The sequence below is a fragment of the Spea bombifrons genome, chromosome 1 (genome assembly GCF_027358695.1).
Source record: "Spea bombifrons isolate aSpeBom1 chromosome 1, aSpeBom1.2.pri, whole genome shotgun sequence".
Classification (NCBI taxonomy): Eukaryota; Metazoa; Chordata; class Amphibia; order Anura; family Pelobatidae; genus Spea; species Spea bombifrons.
In genome coordinates this window covers 109788926-109807763 of record NC_071087.1, presented here as the reverse complement: position 1 = coordinate 109807763, position 18838 = coordinate 109788926, and the positions used below count along the sequence as shown (strand labels likewise).

The window sequence follows — 18838 nt, the reverse complement described above, 5'->3', positions numbered from 1 at the left end:
ACATAAAACCATAATATTAATTACTATTGTATTTTACAAATGTTTTTTTATTTTTTTAGCCCAAGGTGCTTCACTGTCCCTCTTTACCTCTATTACAGATGCTATATCTACCCCACATCTTTCCGTTTCTCCTGATTATTCTGTGTATCTCAGAGGCGAAGCTGTCACCCTCCAATGCTCTGTTTCTGATGGACATTTGAACAGACACTTTTCATTTTACAAGAACTCAGACTACATTACGGCTGTAAAAAGCTACATATATTACATACCAAGTCTGGACTATGGACATATAGGGTATTATACCTGTGAATACTGGGATGGAAGTAGCAGCTCACCGAGAAGTAATGCAATCTACATATGGTTACTTGGTAAGAGATCTTACTATACAGGCAATTTAAGTAGAATGCCAGTAAAATGTCACGGTGATTCAGTAAAATTGATTTGCATTGTTTTAGCCTATAGAATGTATTTGAACTCTCCTCAGTTTCAATGGACATCCTTTTGTTTGGGTCCCATATGTTTTAAAATATAGAAACCATATAAAAACAGTAAAAAGAGCGCACAAATTATAAAAACCTATAAATAAAATAAAAATGCAATAAGAAAAAAATAATAATAAAAAAATAAGAGATAAAAAAAATAGTTATGAGGTTATCTGGTGTGTCTTTGATTTAGGACGGCATTCAGGAGGTGTTTCCAAATGGGGGCGATCCCTAAGACCTTCTGGACTCACCTTTCATTATAGAGATTTAAAAAAAAGTTCCCCCAGAGTTGTATGTAGAAGAAGTAGTAGGGCACTGGGCCTCAGCAGGCAGACACTGGCAGACGATAGGCACATGCAGCCCAATGGAACAGGACTGAATTTCCCCAGTATTATATACTATACCTATTCACCAATTTTCACCAATATTTATCAATGAAGGATAATAGATGATAAAGGTTACAGGTTTGGCAGCATAACCGTCTGAATCAGCTAAACTCTACTGAGGGACAGGGGGAAAAAATATCTGCTGCAGTCCCTGGAAGTAGTATATAAATTAAATACATACACTAGAGTAGTCCCTACAGCTTCTCCAATGCACTCTACAACAGTAAATGCTCTGCACCAGAATAAACTATTAATTAACTTGCAGTATGGTAGGTGAGCAATGACCACTTATCTCAGCCTCTGCTAACCTAATTGTCACACTCCAACTCTCATCAGTCTGTAACTGCTGCTATTGACAAGATGAAATGGTGTCAACACACTTATGTTTGTCCCTTCCTCTTGTAAATGCTAATTGGTGAAATTATAAGGAAAAACTTCCACAGGTTGTTGGACCCATTAATCACAGCCATTACCAGCTTTCATTTTTTGGCTACTTCAAATGGACAAATCATGACAAATTTTCTGAAAGTTCGTTTCCGTCAGTGTTGTCGGAGAAAAAATAACGTTCCTACGAAATTGAATGCACAAGTCTAATATATATATATATATAAACAAATTATAACACCAAATGCCAAAGCAAAATAAGAAGGCCAATGACCACACTTGCTTATGATGGTGGGTAAGATGGGAATAGTATTTCTGCAAATCCAAAATAGGTAAATAAAATGAAACATATAAATATGCATGTGAAAAGCTTAAAGCTATCCTGTTTATGACCAAGGACCATGTATGACTTTCTAATAGTAGAAATAAATGGCAGACTACATAGACAGAAATAAAGGTGGACAGACACTGGCGAATCGCAAAACCTGAGTCACTGCTGAAGCCAAACTCTATTCAGACACACAAAACGAGCAAAAGGCCATAGTTGAGGCCAACTAGCACTACACTACGCTTTAAGAATTGGGCCAGCCAGAAGTCTGAACGGTTCTTATATAAATATACAGTCACATTCGATATTTCTATGTATGTATATATATATACATCTCATATATAAAAGATGAGAGAGGCCTGTAATTTTCACCATAGATACACTTCAACTATGAGAGACAGAATGGGGGGAAAGAATACAGGAAATCACATTGTAGGATTTCTAATGAATTCATTGGTAAATTCCTCGGTAAAATAAGTATTTGGTCACCTACAAACAAGCAAGATATCTGGCTCTCACAGACCTGTAACATCTTCTTTAAGAGTCTCCTCTGTCCTCCACTCGTCACCTGTATTAATGGCACCTGTTTGAACTTGTTATCAGTATAAAAGACACCTGTCCAGATCCTCAAACAGTCACACTCCAAACCCCACTATGGCCAAGGCCAAAGAGCTGTCAAAGGACACCAGAAACAAAATTGTAGACCTGCACCAGACTGTGAAGACAGAATCTGCAATAGGCAAGCAGCTTGGTGTGAAGAAATCAACTGTGGGAGCAATTATTCGAAAATGGAAGACATACAGGACCACTGATAATCTCCCTCGACCCCAGAAAAAAATCCCAGAACCACACGGGGGGGACCTAGTGAATGATCTGCAGAGAGCTGGGACCAAAGTAACAAAGGCTACCATCAGTAACACACTACGCCGCCAGGGACTCAAATCATGCAATGCCAGACGTGTCCCCCTGCTTAAGCCAGTACATGTCCGGGCCCGTCTGAAGTTTGCTAGAGAGCATTTGGATGATCTAGAAGAGGATTGGGCGAATGTCATATGGTCAGATGAAACCAAGGTAGAACTTTTTGGTAGAAACTCAACTCGTCGTGTTTGGAGGAGAAAGAATGCTGAGTTGCATCCAAAGAACACCATACCTACAGTGAAGCATGGGGTGGAAACATCATGCTTTGGGGCTGTTTTTCTGGCAAGGGACCAGGACGACTGATCTGTGTAAAGGAAAGAATGAATGGGGCCATGTATCGTGAGATTTTGAGTGAAAACCTCCTTCCATCAGCAAGGGCATTGAAGATGAAACGTGGCTTGGTCTTTCAGCATGACAATGATCCCAAATACACCGCCCGGGCAACGAAGGAGTGGCTTCGTAAGAAGCATTTCAAGGTCCTAGAGTGGCATAGCCAGTCTCCAGATCTCAACCCCATAGAAAACCTTTGGAGGGAGTTGAAAGTCCGTGTTTTATCATACATCTTCCTTTTTGGACTTTTTGATTTTGCTCTCTTAATAATACTTACTTTTTTTTATTTGAAGATCTGGTAACATAGGGAGTATTTGTACATTATTAGAGCACTAACTGCACACAAAGTAAATACTATTAACCAATTTTTACATTTATTTTACTCTTTTCTATTTGTTACAGACCATTTTCCAGCACCAACACTCTATGTGGGGTCTCCACAGGCTCTATACTTTAAAGGACAGTCTATTACTATGATTTGTTCTATTCCTTCTGGAGACTTTGTAGTGAAAAGTATTCGATATTTTAACAACAGAAAAGAGGTTCACTTAGTTGAAGCAAACACAAAGAAAGGAAAATATGTGCTTTCCAGACTTTCCATGGATGATTCTGGGGAATATTCTTGTGGGTACTCGATTTGCATAAATAAAAGAGAGATCTTGTCATTTGGCAGTAACACAATTATGATCAACATTTCAGGCAAGTTGTTATTTTATTTTAAGTATGTATTTTTTTAAAATATGTATTTATTTTACATATGTATTTTTTATGCTGCACATAAAAACTGAAATGTGCTAAAATAGTTTCTACAAATTCATATTTAAATGAGCGCAAGCTTTAATAATTTAAAGCAGGTGCTCAAAGTTTGTTGTTATGGAATTCTTATGTGATTCGACCTTCAGATGAAAGAACTAAACCCAATGATGTTTATTTGCTGAACATACTAGTGTGATAACTGCTTTGTATAAGTGGAACATCAACTTTGACATAACTAGACAAAAAGTTGTTTTTTGTCTAGACTTGGCTGTGTCTTAGTCATGAAAGTTTATGTAAAAGTACCTAAACTTTCATGACTAAGACATAGCCAAGTCCCTCTCCCACGCCACCTACCCATAAATAATTGCATAGAACAACAAATGGTTGGATTGAGAAGGCCACAGCTTTATTAAATTACAGAAATTAAATTATAAGCCTTAACTGATATGTGAAGTGTATGTTGGGGGACAAGTGTACAACTTGTTGTTATGGGGAATAGTTCATCCACTCTGATCAAAAAGATAATTATTCTCACTGAACCACTTTGTTTCACTATGAATAACTTACACATTTTATATCTTCGTGTATGAAAAAATTCTGCTGCAGAACTACCAGCTATCTCTATTTCTGTATGGCCCTCTTACCCTGTCTTCATCAAAGGAGAGAATATCACTATAATGTGTTCCATTGATCCGGAAATCACTGCAATGAGGGGCGTCCAGTACTTTAAGGAGGGTAAAGAAATTGCAACAGAATTGCAAGAAAATACAGCCAAATATTTTATATTTGCATCAGACAAGGAATCATCTGGTAACTACTACTGTGCAATTTGGGTTGAATTACCCCATAATCAGAAAATTATGTTGCAAAGTGATAGACTTGCAGTCAGAGTGACAGGTGAGTTTGACATAACCTTATTACCACCACTGTCCATGCTTTATCATATAATGATCTTACTTTATTGTCCTATGGCCCATCTTAAGCATTTTTATGACCCTGCTTATTTCTACTGGGAAATCTTTATCACGTCTCACTTTCGCTTCAGGAGACTTAAAGTCAACAGGCTACATTTGTAGGTGTAAAATTAGAGAACTTCTAAAGCAAACCAATATATTTTCAACAACTATCACAGTAACCAGTGGGTGAACCTACAAATGTTCCTAAATGTAGTATTTCAACAATTAACTTATTTAGTTTTAATTGTATAAATACAGTCATTTTTCCTTTCCCTAACTGTGTGTTCTTCTTTTCCAATTTCATTATACATTTCTGGTTGCTGGAACCTCTTTTGTTGACACATTGTGGTATATACGGTAGCTTTTGAAACTCTGTTCTACTCAAACTCACATCTCTCATGGATTATTAGGGTTTGTCTTGGATAGCATGTCCTCAAGATAATCATTTTCTGGCCTATGTTTTTAAGCAACTCATATATATTGGTTTTAATAATACAGTTGCAAACCATAAGATATTTATAAATTTTCCTCCATAAACAAAATACTTAAGAGATGTCTATTATGGCACAAATTAGCATTTTCAAATCTTAAGAAAAGAGTAATGTGTATGAGGCAATGACGAAAGTGAGTAACAAGAATTAATGTGGGCAATCTGTCTGCCTATTTTATTGTCTTACTGTAAGATAGATGGTAATACCTGTTCTGAATATTCGGAATGTATCTTCAGATAAAAGGAACATTAACTTTTTTAACTTGAATAAAATGATAATAAAATAGTAATAAATAATCATTATTAGTAGTATTATTAATATTAAAAAATAATTGCACAGGTTAAGTCAGTGTGGACACATTTTTTTCATGGGAGCATCAATTGCTAAATAATAGCATGAATAGTTTTTGAATGCTGTACTAAATGTTAATGCTAACAGTCTTGAAATGCTCCTCAGAATTGTGCTTCTATGGAGTAAAATTAGCAATAACATTAAAATTGACAATATACAAAATATACAATAATATCAACACACTAAAACATATTGGTGAAGAGGGCCCTCTTCATTTAAGATTCTTCTTCTGATAGCAAGACCTGTCATGTAAAATTTCTATAGGTCTACAATTTGTATAGGTCTAAAATCTAAATTAATTTTTTACAGACCCCCTTCCAGCTCCATACATCTCGTACACATCCACGAGGGATGGTATCACTGTGACATGTTCTGTTGCCAGTTCAAAAACTGTAACGAGGAAATTCCAGTATTTACAGAATGGAAAAGAGATGCACATAATAAACTTAAATGGTAACGTAGCCACATACATGATTTACCAATCTGCCAAGGAAGCTGCTGGGATATATTCTTGTCGATACTGGGAAGAAAAACATGGAAGGCAGATCTCCTCATTGATCAGTAATAGTGTAGACATTACATTATTGGGTGAGTTTTCTATGTGTCCTCCAAACTAATGTTTGCCTCTTTGCATTTATGTAAGGCAGTTGTACAAATCTAGCGAGTCTTGTTGTGTGGCAATTGCTAAAAGAACAAATGCTAAAACCATAATTAGTATAAAGCAACTCCCTTGTGATATTCCACATGGATTATTGCAACTCCCTACTAACTGGTCTCACTCTCTCCCATCTTTCACCGCTCTAATCCGTCCTCAACACTGCAGCTACATTAATCTGTCACTGTTCCTCATCTGTAGCTCCTCTTTGCCAAATGCTGCACTGACTACCTATACCCTTCAGAGTCAAATTCAAACTTCTGACCGTGACCTACAGAGCCCTTAATAACTCCGCACCCACTTATATCTCTACCTTACTATTCAAATACACCCCCTAACCACCATCTTGCTTCCTCTCATGACCTTCGTCTCTCTTCTACCAGCCCCATGTCTAAGCCATCTGAACAGCCAACATCTTTGACAGCTCATCCTGACTCAACCAACTCATCCTCACCTAAACAGTCCTCTCCTACCGTTTCACTCCCCCCCATCCGATTAGATTGTAAGCTCACAAGAGCGGCCCACTCCTTTTGTACCAGTGTGTTATTGTTTGTGATTTTAAATGTATCCTACGGACTCTGGTTGTAAAGCGCTCCGGAATCTGCTGGCACTATATAAATAAATGTAATGTAATTCAACTTGTTGGGCACGTAGTGATGTAACAGATGCTAACTGCTCAACCTCTTAAATGTTTACTGCATGTAACCCTGAAACCTCTCACAATTTCAATGTAAAATCACTGCTTATCTAAGTAAATCAAAGAAAACCTCCTGGCAGCCAATTGAGGTCAACGTAACTGAACATTTAGGTTTAATTAAGGTAAACTAGCCATACAAACTCACAGATCCTCTTCATAAAAACTGTTTAATGGAATTTAATGGAACGGCATAAATATTACAATAACAATAATAATAATAACTGGAAAAGAGATCTTTAAACAAATGGACAAGTAGCGATGCATAGTGCGGGAAATGCAAATTGAAAAGGCAGTATTCATATATTATTACGTTTCATATTTAGTAGTTGATGTAGAACTGAGTTAGCCTTGACATGAATTAATACGCACTAGCATTGCAAAGGTTATTACCGGAAATAAACTACATTTTATTATGTGGCAGCATTGCAATAGTTATTTTTAAAATATGTTTTACCTGTGGCAGCATCGCCAAAGACTATTTTTAAAAAACATTTTTTACTTTGTTAGCTTTGTTCTTACTTCTGTCAATGATCATCAGTAAAAACAAAAATTTGTGTGCGTATGCTAAATGAGAAAGGTAAATTATATATACATAGCAGGAATGATGGAAAATGCTGTCATCCAGGTGGAAAAATGTTAAAGTGTACTTAAACAAGTCTGTGCATATGTTTTAAATTTTAACAGCAAGTTAAATGATTTAAGACCGGCCCACAAGTTTTTAAATGTGGATTTTGATCATCTATAAACTAACATGGTTATTTCTTTGTTATATGCATAAAGTGTGTAAAACATGTGTATTGACAATACAAACATGGTACATTTCAGTCTACTGAACTATAACAATTTTTCATGCAGGATCTACATCAGTTGACCTTGTTTTGCAGACATCCATTAAGAAACCATTTATGTTCACATCATCTCCCCCTCTGACATCTCAAGGTACACTCTGTGTTACAGGTTTCAAATAATAACCAGCCCTAGCACTACAAGACCAATGATTGATAAGTCATAGACTGGATATACGTAGTCTACTACTACGCCTTCATCCCCAGCCTTTACTGTAGATGTAAGTGTAGCCTGGGGCTGGGTGCCCAACAGGTGAACGCACTCTAAAGTATTACACCAACCACCTTAATGTCCTTAAATCGCTTGTGTGAGCTGTTATCCAGCATAAGCCCACCAGGTGTTTCCCTGGTGTGCGTGGAGACTAGTCTTGGCTCGTGTTAGCCATGGTAGTTCATACTGAGGGGAAAGGAACAAATGCTAAAATCATACTCAGTATAAAGCAATGTAACTCCTTGGGAACATAGTCAAGTAACCAATCCTAACTCCTCAGCCTCTTACATGTAACCCCTCACAATTTAAAATCACTGATTCTCTAGGTAGATCAAAACAATGCTCAAGGTAGCCAATTGAGGTCAAAGTAACTGAGCACTTAGGTTTAACTAAGTTAACTAGCCAAAAAACCTGGATCCGTTTGATAAGAAATTAAACGTCATACTTCGAGTAAACATTTGAAACCTTATGCATTATCTCGATATTAATGTAACTAATGCATAGATACGTGAGTAGTAATTATGGTAAATATGTGTAAATTATATATACAATTTGATGCAATCATATAAATGTAATAATGATAATTTGAAAAAAGGATCTCAGAACAAGTGGACAAGGAGAGCTTTAAGGCAAAAAAAGGTTTCATATTATCATTTACAACACAAGTAGTGGTTAATATTGTTTGGAATGCAAATTGTAAAGGCAGTATTCATAAATTATTAGGTTTCGTATTTATTAGTTGATGTAGAACCGAGTTAGCCTTAACTGTATATATTAACTTTTACTAATCAATTAGAAAAACAAATATGCATTAGCATTGCATATTGCTAATGTATATACTGTATTGTTGCTAATACCATTGCATGGTACATTTCAGTGTACTAAACTATAAATTTTAAAAAGTAACACATCCACAGGGCTTTTTAATCTTGCTGTTATTGTGCTTTTTTTTTATGCAGGATCTACAACAGTCGACTTTGTTTCACAAACATCTATTAGGAAACAATTGAAATTCACATCATCTCCCCCTCTGACATCTCAAGGTACACTCTGTATTACAGACTTCAAATAATAACCAGATTAATTCGGCAATATGTGAAGTTATTTTAACTGGGGAAACTGCAGTCTTTGCCTGTCTCTGCACATCTCCGTCTTCTTTTTGTATGGATTTTATATTCAATGTTCCTCCATCTCAGAATCATGTCGTAGATTGATTCATTAAGACAGGTTCTGCATGTTTCGAACATTGTTCACTTTCATGATGAACCCGAGGATTGATCATAATGGATAGTAGGAGGCATCAGTTCTTGAAATGTTTGAAGAACTAACTACCATCCCCAATCTAATGAGTATTTAGAAAGGAGGAACCAGACCTTGGAACAACAAATGCTTTACAATCCAGAGGTTCCATAGTCCTATAGTGCTTTAAGATTTCCTCCATAATATGGCACTTATGAAGATCACATATAACGTCCCAAGGTAGAGCCTCCAACGGCTCTTTGGTCTTAAGGCTCTGTGATCACAATCATATTTGATCAGGGAGGCTTCAAGATGTTGGAATCTCGATTTTGAGGGTTTCTTCGATATATGTAGGTTGAATTTCTTCTGAGATGCCACGTGTATTTAGATTGAATCTCCTACCCTGGTTATCCAAACCTTCCACTTGTCGTGCATACCTTGTACCGACGTACAGGTTTTTATGCTTTCTTCTTTCATGGCTATGACACATGTCATAGGTAATTTTTTATGTCCAGGAGGTTGCTGCAAATAATGATAATTATGTCTGCTTTAGTTGGCAGTTGTTTGAAGAAGCTCCTCCAGTTTTCGGTTGGAGGTTCCTCGGGTAGCATCATGTCCACAGAACATGAACTCACAGGGCTGGCGGGAGGCGATCCATTTTGGTGGCCTGTCCTCTTGGCCTAGTGATAAATCAAAAAAGTCCTTAATGAATGCATGTTTTGCTTTCAGTTTGTTCCCTTGTGACCTAGGTGTGTTTATCGGTCTGTTGGTCTTACCCATAATCTCCAAGTGGTTTGTTGAGGTGGGTAAGGAAAGAAGGAGCGAGAAACGCCTAGCTCACTCGTCGATCTTGTTGAGTTGGCAAAATATGCTCACTCATGTCAGAATTTACTACCACGGTCTTTGTCATTTTTGCCACGTATGGTTATCCTTATTCTCGGTTACCTAAGTATCCTCCTATCTCGAACGTTCCTGAGATTGCAAATTGGGTAATCTTTGTGCCTCCACTCTCTCAAAAGCTCTTTGTACTGTGCTTAGCAACAATATACATTATTTGCCAAAAAAAGCACTCCAAAACTCTCTGTAAAGGTGGAGGATGGGGTCTGTCATTACACATAACATCCTCATAATGTTGCTGACCTGTATGTGACCAGAAAATCAGTCCAAGATACAGGCATTCGTGTCTAACATAATGCATTTTGAGGGTGTTGATGCCATTCATGTCAGTTACTGCCACCTAGATCGAAGAATCGGGTGCAACCTCCACTGGGTGCTGGAAACTCGATAGGTGTGAATGAGAACTTTCTAGAAGCTGCCCAATTGTTCAGGTGTCACTACTAAGCTGTTTGAGGGCAAACATGGCAAAGACAAGCTGTCTGGGGACAAAGATTGAGCCGGTAAGATGTTTAGGCACAAGATTGCACTGTTAAGATCTTTAGGTACAAATATTACACTGTTAAGCTGTTTTGGGACAAATATAGCACTGTTAAGCTATTTGGGGAAAGAGATGGCAGAGACAAGTTCTTTAGGCAAAGAGATGGCAGGTTTGCTGGGTTGTGCCTAGCACAGGACTTGAACGTCGGACCTCAAATTTCCAGGCAGGTTCTCTGTTCTGCCTGAGACTTCTCTGGCTGTGCTGCTGATGCATAGTATTGCAGTTCACTTACTGCTCTTTTCTTTTGTTATCTACACTCTGGGTACTTCCACCTGGAGATTACAAATCTGTACTACCTGCCCTTGAATCTGGACCATCTGACTACATTTCTGGTTATCCTTCGGTACTGTGCTGCTGGACCTGGCTTTGTGCCTGCTCGCATAGCTTGTCTGACGTGTGGCCTGCAAGACTGTGCTTTGCAAGTGTGTGCACTCTCTGCCTACTTGTCTCCATTGCTAATTCAACCAACTTGAGCATCTGTGATCTTTCTAGTAAAGTTTACATGGATGACTGATCTTGAAAAATGGTTGAATTTAAACTCTTTGTTATTTTAATTAAAGATTATGATCTCTTAAAATAATAGGTAAAACATTTGAAATGGTGCATAACACAACAAAGTAGGTACTAGATGTCCACACTGAATATACAGAGAAGACGAGGTGGAGCTCAAAGAGGAAAATGTAGAACCTAAAGAAAAAAGGGTTGGGACCAAAAAAGGAAAGGTGGCATTTACCATGGAGGAGGTGTGGCCTGGTCAGGAATGGGTGGGGCAAATTATGATTAGGGGCCGAGTGAGTTTTGTCAGACCTAGGGAATCAAAAAACCTTAATACACCAATGCATATAATATAACCATGTTCTATTTTTAGGCTCAGTGGAACCTTGGATATATTACTTTATTGGAGGCTGCCTCTTCTTTGGCTTGATGAGTATTATTTTGTTTTTTCTACTTCGGGCTTACAGGAGACGTAAGTTCACACCACTCCAACATGTACTCTTCCCAGCACATTAGGCACATTGAAGCATTACTAAGACATATTTTATTGTGACTCATTTCAGTGCAAAATGGATCTTTCTCCTTTATTTCCTATATATATATATATATATATATATATATATATATATATATATATATATATATATATATATACATGGGACATACACTCACTGGCCACTTTATTAGGTACACCTGTTCAATTGCTTGTTAACACAAATAGCTAATCAGCCAATCACATGGCAGCAACTCAATGCAATTAGACATGTAGACGTGGTCAAGACAACTTGCTGAAGTTGAAACCGAGCACCAGAATGGGGATTTCAGTGACTTTGAACATGGCATGGTTGTTGATGCCAGATCGGCTGGTCTGAGTATTATAGAAACTGCTGATCTACTGGGATTTTCACGCACAACCATCTCTAGGGTTTGCAGAGAATGGTCCAAAAAGAGAAAATATCCAGTAAGCTGTAGTTGTATGGACGAAAATGCCTTGTTGATGTGAGAGGTCAGAGGAGAATGGGCAGACAGGGTTCCAGATGGCAGAAAGGCAACAGTAACTCGTTAACCACTCGTTACAACCAAGGTATGTAGAATACCATCTCTGAACACACAACACGTTGAACCTTGAAGCAGATGGGCTACAACAGCAGAAGACCACACAGGGTGCCACTCTTGTCAGCCAAGAACAGGAAACTGAGGCTACAATTCGCACAGGCTCACCAAAATTGGACAATGGAGACTGGAAGAAGGTTGCCTGGTCTGAATTTGACGCAAACAACATGAAAGCATGGATCCATCCTGCCTCGTATCAACGGTTCAGGCTGGTGGTGGTGTAATGCGTGATGCCATCATGTCCATATGGACCAAAATCTCTGAGGAATGTTTCCAGCACCTTGTAGAAAGTATACCACAAAGAAAGGCAGTTCTGAAGGCAAAAGGGGTCCAACCCGGTACTAGCAAAGTAAACCTAATAAAGTGGCCAGTGAGTATATATACCAACAGTAAAATAACCAAACAAATACATTTTCTGAACATCCCCCAGATCTCTAAGTAAAATGTATCTATCGTTCTGGCAGAAGGTAAAAAAAAAAAAATGTAAATGTTTATTTTGTTTCTACAATGTGACCTCACAGTTCCTAATCTATACATAGTAACAGGGATCAGACACTACATGCTGGCCAGCTGATCCCTCAATTGGACGGCTGTTGGCACTCTATTTTATACAGAACTGTTACAGTGGTAGCAGGCAGCAATATTAGGCTACATGCTCCATATTTTTGTTTTACTTCTTTCTCACTGACTGACAAGTAGTAATAGTACTTAAACACACAAGTGTGGGGGTGGTAAGGGAAGGTTTTTTAAAGCTCACATGTTTACTGCTTTTTCAGTTCCCAATAACATCTCAATTTTTTTGCAATTTTGTTTTCATTAGATAACCATCCACAAACAACCCTTACAACCACGGTAAGATGATTCTTTTCAGATGATTTATAGTTTCTAATTATCGATATGTAATGCTATAGTTTTCTTTCATATGCAACACAATGGTTTTTTGGATGCTAAATACATTTATGATACCATTACATGTAATGGTAAGTTCAAGTACACCCTCTTTGAATTTTATGGTTTACATAACAACCATCTGTTCCTTAGCAGGTCTACATTTAGCTAAATTCAACCTAAGATGAACAACAACACATGACATATTACACCGTGTCATGATTTATTCAAAAAAATAAAGTCAAAATGGAGGAGCCATGTGTAAAAAAAGTACACCCTTACTGCTTCCATAGGAATTAAGATGCTAGGTACCAGACAGGTGCTGCTAATAAAAAGTCCTTGATTAATTGACCATCAGCAAGTGTGACCACCTCTATAAAAGCTTTTAGCAGTTTGCTGGTCTGGAGCATTCAAGTGTGTGTTACCAAATAGGAAAGACATCAGCAGTGAAAGACAAGCAATTGTTGCTACCCATCAATCTGGAAAGGGTTATAAGGCCATTACCAAACAATGTAAAGCCCATTATTCTACAGGGAGAAAGATTATTAAAAGGTGAAAAGATTATTCAAGACATTTGCCAATCTTCCCAGGAGTACACGTCCCAGCAAATTCACCCCAAGATCAGATCGAGTAATTGCAAGGAAACCAAGAGTTATATTTCAGACTCTACAGGCCTTGGTTAGCGTGTTAAGTGTTAAAGTTCATGACAGTACAATTAGAAAAAGACTGAACAAGTATGGTTTGGTTGGAAGGGTTGCCAGGAGAAAGCCTTTTCTCTCAAAATAGAGCATGGCAGCACATATTAGGTTTGCAAAGTGGCATCTGAACAAACCACAAGGTTTCTGGAACAGAGGAGACCAAAGTGGAGGTGTTTGGCCCTACTGTACAGCCCACGTTTGGCAAAACAAATCACAGCACTTGGCCCAGTCAAAGTCCAGACCTCAACTTGATTGAAATGCTGTGGCAGGACCTTAAGAGAGCTGTGCATAAACAAATACCTGCAAACTGAATCAACGTTGTAAAGCAACGTGGTAAACGTGGTTCTACAAGTTATTGAATCATAAGGTGTACTTAGTATTTCAACATGGCTTCTCTATTTTAGCTTTATTTTTGTTGAATAAACCATGACATGGTGTAATTTGTCATGTGTTGCTGTTCATATGAGCTAGGACCATGCACAAACACTATGCAAATACTACATCTGTAACACTATGGTCATTTGCCAAAAATGCAAGGAAACAGATAAGGAATATCAAGGAGAGAACAGCTGCATGAGCAAAAAACTCATCCACCATCACACTCAACCCTTGGCTCCCTATGCCCATGGAGTCTGGGGCGGTATCAGGGCACGTCTGGGATCATTAGACACTGAGTAAGGCACGGAGTCCAAGGAGGTTGTGTGGGCTAAGCCAGGCAAACTAAAGGCTGGCAGAAGAGGTAGCCAAAGTCAAGGAACAAGCATGGTCAAGGACCAGGAGACAGATTGATCAAATAAGGACAGTGAACTAGCTAGCTCGCATAAGGGGAAATGCATACTAAATACACAAGTGCAAGTGCTGGGGTTATATTGATCTCCCATGGCTGCCCCTGCCTTCCTGTAGGGGAGCAGGGCTTAGTGACCAAAAGGGAGGAAGCTATAGTCAAGAGGCCACCCCCCTGCTGGCATTCACACCGCAGTGTGTGATCAACTCGAGGCTAAGGGATGCAGCCTATTTATCTGGGGAGGAGGACCAACTTTTGCTGGGGATGTGTCTTGCTGGGGATGTGTCTTTTGCTGGGCACTGTGTGTGGGATGATGGATAATAAGAGAGGTTCCCCACCCCCCTCCTCACCTACATCTACATCACTAGTTGCCACCTTATTACATCTGGCAGTCTCCAACTTCTCCTTTTTCCTCAGTTAATGCCACCATTTCATCAGCACATTAGTAGGCTCCCTGTCTATCTCTCCCATAGGAACCCCACTAGCTTTAAGGGACTGCGTCTACTAGACGGGTCTGACCACACATGGTGAGTGGCTTCACTGCCATTGTCTATGTGAAACTATAGGGGGGTATTCTTCAAAATTCCACAGTTCTCTCGATCTTCCTGCAGCTTGAGTTGAAGTGTATCCATTTGTACCCTCCCATATTCCATTAGCTCATCTTCCCCACTCCCTCTCCTGCAATACTTACACTAGTGTGGCTGGGCAATCCCTAACCTTGGCACTTTTACCTTTTACCGTTTGTGTAATACACCCTAACTCACTCTAGATGTTAAGCTCTTTTGAGCAGGGCCCTCCTAACCTGTTATTTCTGTAAGTCAAATTGTTATGTTACATACTACTTATGTCCTGTCTACCCATTGTATAGTTCCACAGTTCTCTCGATCTTCCTGCAGCTTGAGTTGAAGTGTATCCATTTGTACCCTCCCATATTCCATTAGCTCCTCTTCCCCACTCCCTCTCCTGCAATACTTACACTAGTGTGGCTGGGCAATCCCTAACCTTGGCACTTTTACCTTTTACCGTTTGTGTAATACACCCTAACTAACTCTAGATGTTAAGCTCCTTTGAGCAGGGCCCTCCTAACCTGTTGTTTCTGTAAGTCAAATTGTTATGTTACATACTACTTATGTCCTGTCTACCCATTGTACAGTGCTACGGAATTTAATGGCGCTATATAAAACAATAAATAATAATAATACCCTTTGGAGCTCCTGCTCATATATCCACAAGACAGACACATCGACCTTCAGCCTGTAGGGGGGTCATCCAGGTCATCTCCTACAACATACTTTCCTAGCATATGGGGTCCAGGGTCCATAACTAGACACATAACTAGACAGTGACCAGGACTCTTTGATACTCAATCCTTGAAAACCTGGTAATTAGGATCCCAAAGTTAAGACCAAGTGTAAGCCACCAGAAAAAATACCTTACATCAGCAACCTACTTCAGATCCCAAAACACCGCACACATGTCATGCAGTTCAATGTAAGTTATTGTTTCAAAAGACGTTTATGGTTAATGACGGAACCATTATCAACACTTTTGCCTTATACTTGTTCATCATCCTTTTCTCTTATTTAGATTACCCATATTAAAACATACACTATATGGACAAAATTATTGAGACACCTGACCATTACACCAAAAAACACTTTGATGACATCGCATTGTAAATATATAAACATTAATATGAAGTTACCCGCCCCCCTTTGCAGCTTCCACTCTTCTGGGAAGGCTTTGCACAAGATTCATCCATTCTTCCCCCATTTATCCCCATTCATCCAGTAGAGCATTTGTGAGGTCAGGCACTGATGTTGAACGAGAAGGCCTGGCTTTCAATTTCTGTTCCAGTTCATCCCAAAGGTGTTTAGTGGGATTGAGGTCAGACCTCTGTGTGGGCCAGTGAAGTTCTTTCACACCAACCTCATCCAACCAAGTCTTTATGAACCTTGCTTAGTGCACTGGGGGACAGTTATGCTGGAATAGAAAATATTTTTTTCCAAAACTGTTCTCGCAAAGTGGAAGGATAGCATTGTCCAAAATGTCTTGGGACCCCAAAGCATTAAGATTTTACTTCACTGGAAAAAGGGGCCTAGCCTAAACTCTGATATCAATAATGAAGAGGTGTGTCCCAATGGTGGACAAGGGTGGATGAGTTTAGTGTAGAAGACCTTGATTGGCCTGCACGCCTGATCGGGAGAGGAGGTCACAGAAAGTGCCTGAGTTCAAGTAAGGGCAAAATGACGTCACATTTGGTGACATCCTCTCCCATGAGGTTATGTGTGCAGAGATACCCTCCCATATTCCATTAGCTCATCTTCCCCACTCCCTCTCCTGCAATACTTACACTAGTATGGCTGGGCAATCCCTTACCTTGGCATGGAGGGGTCTGGCCTCGATTTTGTGGCTTTGTAACAATCACTGAATTTACAAAAATTCTGTAAATTTTCAATTTGTATGATTCCAAATGCACAAGTTTAATTATTACCCTTTTCCTTAGCACTCATGTAATTAGAAATCATGGACTAAAATATATTTTGATAACTAGAACACTATCGAGTTGGCTTCTCAAATTAACTTTTCTTTTGTATTTCTTCTGATTGGCAGGATAATATGGATCTGCAAAATACAATGATAGTACCTTACCCACCGGCCATACCATTACTGGTCAGAGAGGAGATGGAAAATCAGCCTGTGTATGAGGAAATTGACCAGCTCCAACCTCCTGTGAAGAATACTACATCTACACCAAAACCTTCTATCTCCAATGATTTTTCAAACTCAGGACAAACAATATATTCTAAAGCACAATCACCACCTCGCCTTCCGCCAGTTTATTATGCAATGTTCCCAAAACCAGCACAGACATGAAAATAGCTTTATTAAGGTTATGTCTAAAAAGTGCAAGAGTTATTTTTGTGTCCAGTTTACTTGGAAAAATCAGATTTTTTTTTAACTTTCTTTTTTTGTACTGCCCGTATATACGATAACGGAGATAAGGCACATTCCCTGTCTTGTTCCATTAGACCCCCTCTGTGACCCATTTGTGGTCAAGGGGTTAACATTTAGAACCTGTTCCTGAGTAGTTAAAGACAGTAGTCCATTTACGCTTGTACCAGCCAAATCTGTAATTTGTGGGCAAGTTATTTTTTTTATCACCTTTCTTTCATATTATCTATTATTCTTCACTGATAAATAAATATTGGTGAGAAAACCATTGTCTTTCAGCTGTTTAAAATTGAAAACCTGTTCCTGAGTAGTTTAAGCCAGTTGCCCATTTTTGCTACAACCAACTTGTAATTTAAGTTCATTTTTCTATTATCTTTCTATCCAGGGCCGGATTAATTTAGGGGCTGATGGAGCTGCAGCTCCAGGCCCCTACCTGAAAATAGGCCCAGTCAGGGCCGGACTGACTGGGCCTATGCGTGGCCGCCAGGCAGGGCCGGAATGGCCCATCTGGAAACCAGGAAATTTCCCGGTGGGCCGGCCGGTCCGTGGCAGACCAACATTCAAAGCTGCTGCCCGGCCACAAAGTTCAAAGCAGCCGTTGTGCGGCTGTAAGACCGCCTCTGCTGGCCGCTTTAACTTCATGGCCGGGCTGCCGCTTTGAAGACGTGACGTTCAAGGGGGTGGGCTCACAGAAGGTGTTCCTTGTGACAAGGAGAGGATTGTGACATCGGAGGAGAGCAGGAAAAAAGAGAAACAAAAATGTAAGTGTTACCAAAAAAATAGGGGACCCATATTCAAGGGAGGGGGTAGCTGGGTTTTGGCATTACAAAATCAATATAAACAGTGGGGGAAGTGGCTGGGGGTAATACACATGGCAGTGGGGGCATCACATTAACCAATACAAAAGGGGAGGGCGTTGGCTGGGGCATCACATAAATCAATACACAAGGGTGTGGGGGCATACATGCACAAAGGGGGAAAAACACAAGGTTGTGGGGGGGAGCATTAATCAATAGTAAAGGGAGCCTGTCTGGGGCATCAATACACGAGGGGCAAAAATACAAAAGGGGCAGTTAATGACAAAACAGTGTAGAAATTTTTTTATGCTTCAGTGTGGCAGAGCCTGTCCTAATGTGTGTGTGTGTTTGGGTGTCGGTGTGGCAGAGCCTGTCCTGGTGTGTGTTTGGGTGTCTGTGTGGCAGGCCCTGTCCTACCTAGTGTGTGTTTGGGTGTCTGTGTGGCAGAGCCTGTCCTGGTGTGTGTGTTTGGGTGTCAGTATGGCAGAGCCTGTCCTGGTGTGTGTGTTTGGGCGTCGGTGTGGCAGAGCCTGTCCTGGTGTGTGTGTTTGGATGTCGGTGTGGCAGAGCCTGTCCTGGTGTGTGTGTTTGGGCGTCGGTGTGGCAGAGCCTGTCCTGGTGTGTGTGTTTGGATGTCGGTGTGG

General features: G+C 39.6%; 1 protein-coding gene across 1 annotated transcript; it reads left to right on the top strand.

The window, feature by feature from the left end:
* Positions 1-4126: 4126 nt before the first annotated feature.
* Positions 4127-17319, top strand: LOC128505142 (uncharacterized). Its single transcript, XM_053475479.1, has 7 exons — positions 4127-4481; positions 5692-5970; positions 7590-7673; positions 8750-8833; positions 11333-11431; positions 12893-12924; positions 17056-17319. The coding sequence occupies exons 1-7, from the start codon at positions 4262-4264 to the stop codon at positions 17317-17319; spliced, it is 1062 nt and encodes a 353-aa protein (XP_053331454.1). The 5' UTR covers positions 4127-4261.
* Positions 17320-18838: the final 1519 nt, after the last annotated feature.

Coding starts and splice junctions, on each gene's coding strand:
- LOC128505142 (XM_053475479.1), top strand. CDS start 4,262: ATGTGTTCCATTGATCCGGAAATCACTGCAATGAGGGGCGTCCAGTAC. Junction 8,834..11,332: donor TCCCCCTCTGACATCTCAAG/GTACACTCTGTA, acceptor TTCTATTTTTAG/GCTCAGTGGAACCTTGGATA. Junction 11,432..12,892: donor ACTTCGGGCTTACAGGAGAC/GTAAGTTCACAC, acceptor TGTTTTCATTAG/ATAACCATCCACAAACAACC.